Source organism: Corythoichthys intestinalis, chromosome 15, assembly GCF_030265065.1.
Source record: "Corythoichthys intestinalis isolate RoL2023-P3 chromosome 15, ASM3026506v1, whole genome shotgun sequence".
Classification (NCBI taxonomy): Eukaryota; Metazoa; Chordata; class Actinopteri; order Syngnathiformes; family Syngnathidae; genus Corythoichthys; species Corythoichthys intestinalis.
In genome coordinates, this window is record NC_080409.1 from 10,587,600 (window position 1) to 10,599,629 (window position 12,030).

General features: G+C 44.0%; 1 protein-coding gene across 3 annotated transcripts in view; it reads left to right on the forward strand.

Annotated features, from left to right (window-relative positions):
* Positions 1–12,030, forward strand: part of msh4 (mutS homolog 4) — a 49,886-nt gene that overhangs the window by 37,037 nt on the left and 819 nt on the right. For 2 of the 3 annotated variants that reach the window (XM_057859964.1, XM_057859965.1), the window contains exons 17-19: positions 1,751–1,879; positions 9,116–9,290; positions 9,368–9,456. In XM_057859964.1, coding sequence (XP_057715947.1) covers positions 1,751–1,879; positions 9,116–9,290; positions 9,368–9,456 — 393 coding nt within the window. Of the gene's footprint in view, positions 1–1,750; positions 1,880–9,115; positions 9,291–9,367; positions 9,457–10,047; positions 10,292–12,030 lie in introns of those variants that run through there. The other variant, XM_057859966.1, reaches the window with a different exon arrangement.

Below are 12,030 nucleotides of genomic sequence, written 5' to 3' on the forward strand. Positions count from 1 at the left end.
AAAGAGGAAAAAGGCGTTGAAGCTCGTGTGTTGTTTTCGCGGCCAAACTTCCGCTTAGCAAACGTTACATTATCAATATGCAAGAAAAAAAATGTGCTCTCTCTCTGCTTCTCTGATGAGTACATACTAGAGCAGGGCGGTAAACCGAAAATTTACCGTCACCGAAATTCTTAACGATGACCGACGTAATTTTGACCATGTCGGTAAATTCGGTAAATTAATAAAACAAGAAAATATAGTCTTTTCATCCCGCTTTGATTCTGTGTTGTCCGTCTATGTTCATTCCCCTTTAAGAAACCGTCAATGGGCTTACGTAGGGAGTCACGTGATCATCAAGGAGCCAATCAAACAAAAGCCCAGTAAGCTAACGCTAGCAGCTAACGCTACAAGCAAAACGTGATGGAGTGTGGCTTAAGGGAGGTTCACCAAACTTTTAACCGACATTTAGTAGACTCTTGGTGGCATCCAGACGGGCTTTCACCCGCTGTCCTCCCTGCTGTTCTCACAATTTCCGGAGATGGTGCTTTCAGTGCTTTCTACTGGTAGCCAGGCTAACGCTAGCTAGCGGCTAACGCTACAAATGAACGTGATGTAGTCGGATAGCGGCTCTAACTTGTCGAAACGGCTGAACTTAATGAGTGGATTGGGCACGGACTGCATCTAGCAATTACTATGTGGCATTATTTTGTATCTGTCTGTGTGTGATTCCTCTGATAGCTTTTGTGATGGTAAAGCATTCAGCTTAAAGTACAATCCAACGGCGAAACTTATAATGACCGAGAAATGGCCCCAGCTATTTTTCTGTATGTGCTTATTTCTGTGTCATTATTGCTATCATAAAATCTTAAGCGTTTCATTTGAAGAAGATCAATATAGCTTTAATGTGTGTGTGTCTCTCTCTGTTTGTTTGGGGTTTCATTTGTGCGTGCATTTATTAAAAAATGCATTGGGGGGGACCCTGAAACCATAATGTAAACACTTGTATTTAATAATTATGTCACAGCAGCCATTAACAAGTTGTCTTTTTGAAGTGTACTGTTCAAGCTGCAAGTCATTTGTGTTACAATGACATGTTTGCACAGGCATATTGATTTTGATAATGTACATTGTTCAAGTCATACACGCTGTTATAAATGTTCATACTTGAATTCTTATTGCTTACATTACATTTTTATAAACTTAATGTTTAGACTGCATGTACAATTGTTAAATACAGTATATGAAATTGAATGCTGGTAAATAAATCAACAAGAAACAGTTAATCTGTATTTCATGCATTGATTCAGATTTTCAAATTATATAACCGTACGCTTGGGCGAATTTATCGTCATTTATCGTTATCGAGATAAATCTGCTCAATTTATCGTGATACATGTTTAAGGCCATATCGCCCAGCCCTAGTACATACTACAGACTCTGTGTGTTTGTCGTTGATTTAAATGGCACATGATCGCGCGCGATCACGCGAGAGCTCACGAGGGGACGGAGTTGGCGGACCGCAGCCGTGCAGCAGCCGGTATGATTTGCCTGTTTTTGACGGACTGCGTGGCACGCAGGCAACACTGAACCGGACCGGAACCGCAACGATCACGCATGCAGTGTACTTGGGCCTTAAGCCGCGTCATAACCAGTGATAAAGCTGATTCTGAACAAAAATTCAGCGTGTTGTAGCGCATATTTCAATGACATGTACACACAACTGTATGCTGCAGTAAACTCCATGATCAGACAAATTCATTTCCCTCCTAAGGTGTCATACATCATCCAGAATGCCAGTGAGCGATCTCTCATCATCATCGATGAGCTGGGACGTGGCACCAGTGCTGAGGAAGGCATTGGAATTTGTCACTCAATTTGTGAATTTCTCCTCAACCTCAAGGTAGACCCCACTGACGCTTCATTTTCACATATTCACATACTATTTTCATGGCTTAAAATGTGCACAAATGTTTTTTTTATTATCTGCACAGTACTGTAGGTCTGTTATACTTCCTCATAATGAGTCGACTTTCCACTGAGCAAACCAGTTTCTACTCCCATTAGTTATAGGGCTAGAAGTTGAAAGAAACGGAATAAAGCCTGTAAGTTAGAGGCAACCCAGTCCAAAACCTAGTCAAAAACGACACCCGGCCTTTAGTCAGAATTATGAAAATAGGGCTCTGTGTGTCCTAACATTCAGCGAACACCTGAGACTTACTCACCGAACACTTGGGGTTCAATCGAACCCAGGTTAAGAACCACTGCTCTAGACTTACAGACCAGCTCGCTATTCTGAAGCTAATGCTAACGCGAATGCTACGCTAACGCTAGGATTACATTTAGCGTCTGATGATCACTCAGCACAGACCTTTAAAGGCTAAAGCAACATTGCATATTCTCTCTTGCCAAGGTAAGAAAACGCATCTTACTGTAGTATATGGACTATGCGTCCCATGATTGCCCGGGGTTCGCGCAGCCAATGGCATGAGACTTGGAGTGAACTAGCGTAGCGCATCTAGGCGGCTAGTTTACGATATCTAATGTGAAGCGCGCAAGTGTTGTTACGGCATTAAAAGAGTTCATATACGCCACAGAAGTCACGTCTGCTCTTCATTTAACATCACCAGCGTATGACATGGTGTCAGAAGTGGTGCATTATGGCATCAAAAAGGAGTAATCTCACGTGACCACGGACGGCTACGCATTAAACTCCCCACGCTGCTAGCGTTGCTAAACTGCTCGGCACTTTGGTCTGTGAATTGCTCGTTCCTTGCCTCGTACGATTATGCAGTTGTTCACACAACCGTCGCCGTTGCTGTTGACTGGGAACGTCGCAGAAAATTGGCGAAAATGGGAGCAAAGGCTGCGCCTATATTTATCAGCGAGTGGACTTGATGACGAACCTGAAGACCGCAAGATAGCGGTGCTGTTACACTGCATTGGGGAGGATGCGTTGGAAATATACAACACACTAGAGATATCGTATGCGGATGCTGACAATAAAACGATGGAAGAGGTGCTGACAGCCTTTGATAAGTACTGCGCGCCGAGGAAAAATACAGTGTTTGAACGACATCAGTTCTGGACGCACCCACTCAGCGACCATGCCTCGATTGACAAGTTTGTCACTGAACTGAGACAAAAGGCACGAACATGTGAGTTCAAACAAACCGAGGACCTGATGATAAGAGACAAAATTGTGTTCAGTGTGTCGGACACCAGACTTAGAGAAAAATTGTTATCTGTTCCCGACTTGTCTCTCACGAAAGCCATTGACATTTGTCGTGCAAGAGAGGTCGTTACAGCTCAGGCCAAGTTGATGTCAGGTGACTCGGAACAGACAGTGCTAGCTGTGGAGCAGCATCACCAACGGCGGGCACTCCCACCAAAACCACGAGCAGTGAGATCGTCTGGGGAACGTCAATGGACAGATGTGGGAAATCACACCGGCCCAGGACCTGTCCAGCATTCAATGTCGTGTGCCGGAAGTGCGGAAAAAGGAATCACTTTGCGGCAGTATGCCGCTCGACTGCTGACGTTGCTCCAGTAGATACCGAAAGCATGGAGGTGGACGCATTGTTTATTGGTGCTGTCAAACGAGCGCAGTCTCGCTCTAGGGACACCGGGTGGCGCACGACACTGCATCTCGGGGGTCAGACAGTCAGCTTCAAACTTGACACAGGGGCAGAGGCTAACGTGCTTCCCCAATCTGTAGCCAATTCGCTTACTGAGGCGGGTAAAATGGCTGAGACTGACACTGTCCTGGTAGCTTATGGTGGCACCCGCATCAAGCCCACACCAGAGACAAGCAGGCCCTCTTGCAGTTTTATGTGACCGACAGCTCTGACACGCCTATATTGGGCAGGGAGGCATGTGTACAGCTCAATTTAGTCAAGAAAATCAACACAGTGACACACAATGCTCCACCTAGGACCAAAGCAGAGCTGTTTCAGCGGTATGCCTGTGTGTTCGAAGGGCTGGGCCAGTTTCCAGGTGAACATCACATTCATGTGGACCCTAAGATACCGCCAGTTGTTCATGGATGTCGGAAGATTCCCTTTGCTGTGTTAGACAGGCTGAAAGAGACGCTCGACATCCAGGAACAGAGGGGTGTGTGCCGTAAAGTGACTAAACCTACGCCATGGGTGAGCAGCCTGGTCATAACTGAAAAGAAAAACGGCAGTCTGTGCATGTGTCTCGACCCGAGAGACTTTAACAGAGCCGTGCTCTGCCAACACTATTCCATACCAACACCGGCAGATGTGCAATGCAAGCTGGCGGGCATGAAGTTCTTTACAATTCTTGATGAGAAGGATGGCTACTGGCAGATAAAACTGGATAAAGAATCAGCTGATCAGTGCACATTCAATACCCCTTGGGGAAGATACCAGTTCACTCGTTTACCATTTGGCATTAAAAGTGCCAGTGAGGTATTTCAGCGTATAAACACCGAAAGCTTTGGCGACATAACCGGAGTTCATATCATTGCAGATGATATGATCATAGCGGCTGCCACGAAAGATGAGCATGATCGGACACTGCAGCAGGTGATGGACAAAGCAACAAAACTAAACATTAAGTTTAATGCGGACAGAATCCAGTATGTGGTGAGTGAAGTCACATACATGGGGCACATTATTAGTGCTCATGGGGTCAGAGCTGATGATTCAAAGGTTGCGGCAATTACCCAGATGCCGCCACCTGCAGACAAAAAAGGCCTACAAAGACTGCTGGGCATGACCCGGTTCCTTGCCCAGTACATTCCACATGAGGCAACGCTTACCGCACCGCTAAGGACGCTCCTCAGAAAAGACATCATCTGGCAGTGGCATCCTGAGCACCAGGCGGCGCTAGACAGACTGAAAGCTGCAATCTCCTGCGCGCCGCTACTGAAATTCTTTGATCCACGGGAGGAGATTGAAATACAGGCCGACGCTTCAAAAGACGGCCTTGGGGCGGTGTTGATGCAGGCACAGCGCCCAGTGGCTTTCACTTCCAGGTCCCTCTCTGCAGCTGAGCAGAACTATGCCCAGATTGAAAAAGAGCTCCTCGCCATAGTTTTTGCGCTGAAAATGTTTCACCAGTATGTTTACGGTGTTAAAGTCCAGTCTGATCACAAACCACTTGAGGCGATAATCACCAAGCCCATCGGCAAAGCACCTGCTCGCCTACAAAGGATGCTTCTTCAGCTGCAGAAGTATGACATACACATCGCATATACGCCTGGCAAGGACATGTTGGTGGATGACACACTCTCCAGGGCCGCCCTCTCTACAACCGCACCAGATAGCGGTGTCCTGGGTGATGAAAAGGTGGTGTACGACATTGAGCCACAGGAACCCTTGAGTAGTGCAATCATGGAGCAACTAAGAGCTGCGACAGCAAGTGACGGTGAGATGCAGACGCTAATGAAACTGCACAAGGAGGGCTGGCCAGACAGGAAGAAAAGCCTGCCACTAGCTGCGCAGCCATACTGGCATGCAAAAAATGACATATACATTGAGGATGAGCTGCTCATGATCAATCTCCGCATGTTAATTCCCAGAGGCTTCAGACCCGAGATGCTAAGGAAGTTGCACTCGGCGCACCAGGGTATCCAGCGCTCCCTTGCGCATGCCAGGTCCCTGATGTACTGGCCAGGCCTCACTGCAGATGTTATGGGAATGGTGGAATCCTGCCCGGCATGTCAAGAGAAGCTACCAGACAATCAAAACAGCCTCTCCTTCATCATGCCGTCCCTGACACACCATGGGCGAAAATAGCAGCTGACATCTTTGAGTTTCAAGGCCGTTCCTTTCTGCTCATTGTGGATGACTTTTCCAAATATCCTGAGGTGCTTAGGCTCTCCGACAAGACTTCTGCTGTTGTCATAGCGAAGTTCAAGGGTGTCTTTGCAAGGCATGGCATACCTACTGAACTGATAGCAGACCACGTGCCATTTGCCAGTGCTGAGATGGGCAGGTTTGCCAGGGACTGGGGCTTTAAAATTACACACTCCAGCCCAGCCTTCCCTCAGTCAAATGGGTTGGCTGAAAGAACAATCCAAACGGTGAAAAACATGCTGAAGGCATCATCACAGACTGGGGTAGACCCCCACATGGCTCTCCTGCACTTGCGGTACACGCCACTTACTGGATTGAAATACTTGCCGGCACAACTGCTCATGGGGCGTGTTCTCCGCTTTGATCTTCCGGCAAGCAAGAAGACCCTTCTGCCGGCGACACCTGTGAATGTTCAGCAGAGCCTGATACAGAGACAGCTTCAGCAAAAGAGAACTCATGACAAAGCGGCATTGTCACTGCCTCCCTTCGAGGTGGGTGAGAGAGTATGCATGAAAACTAACAACGGATGGAAGCCAGCGACAGTGCAGAGAGTCAGGGATGAGCCGCGGTCCTATGACATCATCTCATCGGATGGAGCACAATACAGAAGGAACCGCAGACACCTTAGACCTGACAGGGTGGCTGAGCAGAGAGTTAAAGATCACATCACAGACCCTGCTTCTGACTGCGGCCAGGAGAGTGAGCAAGAGGAAAGCGAGGAAGTCGACTTTCCGGTGCAGGACCCGGTGCCAGTCCCTGAAGCCACCTCAGCCCAGACATCGAGAAGTGGACGAAGTCTGAGGCTGACGTCTAAACTACAGGACTATGTACTGTCTGAAATCACCACCGACGGAAGTGGTAGGGAAGCATCCTTAGCAATTTAGTTTAAAGGATGATACAGTTAATAAGAGACATTGTGTTCTTGTTGTTGTTATAAGTCTATTAATGTGGATTTGTTAGTTAGACTAATGCCAATATAATTGTAGCTTTAATGATTGAAGAAATGCGAGTGTTATCCTCGAAGTTTAAGAATTTGTATTGTTAAATATTGTTACAGTAAAATGTTTTACAATATTCTTTTTCTAAGAAGGAAGATGTAGTATATGGACTACGTGTCCCATGATTGCCCGGGGCTCGCGCAGCCAATGGCATGAGACTTGGAGTGAACTAGCATAGCGCATCTAGGCGGCTAGTTTACGATATCTAATGTGAAGCGCGCAAGTGTTGTTACGGCATTTAAAAGAGTTCATATACGCCACAGAAGTCACGTCTGCTCTTTATTTAACATCACCAGCATATGACACTTACCGTGTTTCCAAACAAGCAAGTTGGAGCGCAGCCTAGCTTAGGACACATCCTAAACACCGGTGAGGAGAGTGAGGGAGAGGCGCAGCACATCTCACATGAATGACACGATGCAAGCTGATGTACTACAATATGAAAATGTCACACATTGTGAACATATGACAGAAACGATGTTGCATTTTCGTCTCGTTGTCGTCTCGTCAGACCAGTGTTGTTTTTGGCAGCCCTTTTGATTTTCGTCTTCGTCTTTTGGACAATAATACTTACTAGTCTTAGTCATATTTTAATTATCTCAAATTGTGTTTGTCTTCATCTAGTTTGAGTCAACGGTTACTAAAAATGTTTTCGTCTGTAAAATTAAAAAAAAAAAAAAAAAATACTCCAACAAATAATAAAAGTTTCCAACTATTTAGAATGAATATTGACAGACGAGCACATATTGTAGCATCTACAAGAACAACGCCAACTTGGTGATTATGCACACTCAGCAGGAAAACTACATTATTTTCATCAGTTATACCCACTTGGATGTGACGAATTAATATAAGAAAAAGCTGTCTGAGACTTTAGAGGACGCTTGCCGTTAGCATTAGTCTAATGCGAACGCAAATGCTATGCTAATGTTACGAATTACATTTAGTGTCTGATGATTACTCATCACAGACCTTTAAAGGCTAAAGCAACATTGCATATTCTCTATGGCCCAAAAAAACCCAAAACTTACCGTGTGTGCAAGTCTGAATGGAGACTGGAGACAACACACTGGAGAGTTGGGAAGGGGGGACACAGCACGTCACGAGTAACCAGAACTTTTTAAATTCCAGAAAGTCAGCGCAATCCGGGACTGTTGGCAACCCAAGTCACGAGTGACCCAACCAGACACTGCTACGATGCAGGCTAACTACACATAAAATGTCACACATTGTGAACATGTGACGGAAACTAACATTTGTCTCGTTATGTTTTAGGCCCCTAAAACACGTTTTTAGCTCGTGATCGTCTCGTCATGTTATGAAAAAGTGTTCGTTGACGAAAACAACACAACATCAGACGGAAACTGGCATTTGTCAGGCATGAAAATCTCTCACCTTTCGGCGAAATTCGCCGTTTTGAAGTAAAAAAGGATGACCTACGTGAATCGTGTAGATCCGAGGAGAAAAAATTTTAAGGGGGGGGGGGGTCGTTTGTAGGCATGTGCCAGTTACCTTCACGGATTACCATGCTATGAAAACGTCGCGGTTACAAAACCACTAAAATTTTCCGTCATACAGTAGTACGTATTCTTGCCTCCTCAGCTGTAGTTTTGGCTAAGCAATGCAAACGGCTGTCTCTAAGGTTCTATAGTCACATGATCTGTTCGAAAAATAATTTGGACCCATTATGAAATACTTTGAAGGATTCCTGTTCATTTTATTCATTTGTGTTGTTTGTTTTATTGCTCTAAAACTTTTATAGACAACATTTTAAGGGCCATATTCAATGGTCTTTATTTTAAAGGGGAAGTTCAGAATTTTTTACATTAGGCTTAATCTTTGAGTTAGCCGGGGTTTAATTAGTCGTTGGAAATGATTTGAACAAATTCTGTGCAGTTTGACAGTTATTTGTTAGTTTCAGGGCTCCGGAGTGGCTAAGCTAGCGCGAGTCAATGGTGGTTGAAATCAACTCCTTCAACTAATTAAACCCCCGTTAACTCGAATATTAAGCCTTATGTGAAAAATTAAAATGGTCAAATTCGCCACATACGTTTTGCCGACGGCGGACATTTTGGCAGAACGCCGGAACATATTTCCTCCACACCTTTCTCACCTTTTTAACCCCTGACCCATTTTCATGCCTGATTTGTGTTATGTTCTAGTCTCCCAAGCCACGTTTTTAGCTTGTCATCGTCACGTCATGACAAAATTGTCCGTCGAAGAAATATTTTCGTTATCGTCATTGTTGACGAAACAACACTGCACTCAAGTCATATTATATTTTGCACATTTACTTGTTTACATTTGTGTTTGCAGGCCTTCACCCTATTTGCCACACACTACCTAGAGCTGTGCCAGCTTGAATCTCTGTATCCTAATGTGGACAACCAGCACATGCAGGTTAAGCACACATTCACTCATGACAATGGCAACGAAAGCATCGTGTACACACACTTACTAAGTCAAGGATTCTCCAAAGAAAGAAACTATGGTAAGTGCCTTTTGATTTCAGTCTTCTTGAATATCGGTCACAAGTAAGTCTAGTAAGTCATATTATTGTTCTATTAGGCCTAAGCGCGGCAAAGATGACCTCTCTTCCTTCAAGCATACTCCAGGAGGCAAAGACAATTGCCTCTAAACTCAGCAAGCAGCTTTTGGTAGGCTTTATTTCATTTTTCCTGGAGAGGAATATTTTAGTCCAACAATGTGTGCAAAACAAACTCTACTACAGTGGTATGAAAAAGTATCTAAGCCTTTTGGAATTTCTCACATTTCTGCATAAAATCACCATCAAATGTGAGCTGATTTTTGTCAAAACCACACAGATGAAAAATCAGTGTCTGCTTTAACTAAAACCACCCAAACACTTATAGGTTTCAGATTTTAATAAGGATAGTATGCAAACAATGACAGAAGGGGAAAATATAAGTAACTGAACCATCACATTTAATATTTTGTGGCCCTCCTTTGGCAGCAATAACTTCAAGCAGATGCTTCCTGAAGCTGCAGATCAATCTGGTACATCGATCAGGACTAGTCTTGACCCATTATTCTGTACAAAACTGCTGTAGTTCAGTCAGACTCCTCGGATGTCTGGCATGAATCAATGTCTTTAGGTCATGCCACAGCATCTCAATGGGGTTCAAGTCTTGACTTTGACTAGGCCATGCCAGAAATCCTATTTTGTTCTTCTGAAGCCATTCTGAAGTTGATTTACTTCTGTGTTTTGGATCATTGTCTTGTTGCAGCATCCATCTTCTTTATAGCTTCCCGCCTCAGGTTTTCCTGCCAAACATCCTGATGAACGTTTGAATTCTTTCTTCCATTAATGATTGCAAGTTGTCCAGGCCCTAAGGCAGCAAAACAGCCCCAAACCATGATGCTCCCTCCACCATGCTTCACAGTGGGGATGAAGTGTTGATGTTGGTGAGCTGTTCCATTTTTCTTCCACACATGACGTTGTGTCTTACTTTCAAACAATTCAACTTTGGTTTCATCAGTCCACAAAATATTGTGCTAAAACTTCTGTGGAGTGTCCAAGTGCCTTTTTGCGAACATTAAACGAGCAACAATGTTTTTTTTTAAGACAGCGGTGGTTTCCTCCATGGAGTTCTCCAATGAAAACCATTCTTGGCCATAGTTTTACATATAGTTGCTGTTTGCAAAGAGATATTGGACTGTGCCAATGATTTCTGTAAGTCTTTAACAGACACTCTAGGATTCTTTTTTTTACCTCTCTGAGTATTCTGCGCTGAACTCTTGGCATCATCTTTGGTGGACGGCCACTCCTTGAGAGAGAAGCAACAGTGCCAAACTCTCTCCATTTGTAGACAACTCCTCTGACTGACGATTGATGAACATCCGGACTTTTAAAGATGGTTTTGTATCCTTTCCCAACATTATACAAATCAACAATCCTTGATCGCAGGTCTTCAGACAGCTATTTTGACCGAGCCATGATGCATATCAGGCAATGCTTCTCGTCAAGACCATTCTTACCAGGTGTGTGTTTGATAGTGGGCTGGGCAGCTTTAAACCACACTCATCAGTGATTGGGCACACACCTGACTTAGATTGTTTGGTAAAAACTGGTTTCAATTGCTCTTTAAGTATCCTTAGGCAGAGGTTTCACTTACTTATTTTCCCCCTTCTGTCAGTGTTTGCATGCTATCCTCATTAAAATATGAAAACCTATAAATGTTTGGGTGATTTCGGTTAAAGCAGACGCTGTTTTTACATCTGTGCGATTTTGACAAAGATCAGATTACATTTGATGGTGATTTTATGCAGAAATGTGATAAAATTCCAAAAGGTTCAGATACTTTTTCATACCACTGTACATGCTCTGTTGTTCAGGTCAGGGGTGTCAAACTCATTTCGGTTCGCTTTATTTTTGGCCAGCTAAGTCACTGTCTGCTATTGACGGCACTCGATGTCCAGTCCATTTTGACTGGGCTGCTTGCTGGTTTGAACACCATACCCTTCCAGTCAAAATGGATTGGAAGTCGAGCGCCGTCAATGGCACTGAAAGATGAGCATTCACTGCAAGTCCTCCCAGTTGAATGAATTGGACGTTTATTTGTATCAATGGAAGTTAATTTTGGGTCACTTCTCTTTTCTTTTTAGTGTATTTACAGGTCAATGAGTTATTCAATGTCCAGTCCATTTGGACTGGAAGGGGGCGAATGAACGAATATCCAAACAGATTGGACATCTAGTGCAGTCAGTGGCACTGGAAGATGAGAATTCACAACCATTCCTTCCATTTTAGTGAATTGGATGCCTACGTCAGGGGTCACTTTTGGTCCGCCCCCCTGAACAATACCAGAGAGCATTTTGATTTTTTTCTCAATAGTGTTATTTATTTCCTGGCCTTTTTCTGTGAAGAACTCAGAGAGGGTTATTTGGTTATTATCTATTCAATTAATAGTGTTGTTATTACAAGTTTTATTATTATTATATTATATTATTATTTTTATTTTATTCACTTTTGTTCCGTGAAGAATCCAGAAAGGGTCATTTGGTTGTGGCTTTCTGAAAAACATTTTTTTACATTTAGGCACTCCTGCAATTGTCACACTTTTTCTGTTACAAACTGACCCCGGCCCCTCTTCAGAGAAGGGAAAAGTTATGTGGCCCTCACAGGAAAAAGTTTGGGGACCCCTGGTCTACATTGTTAATGGGAAGCAATGAGTTCATTTTGCGTAATTTCTTTGTCATTTTAGGATACA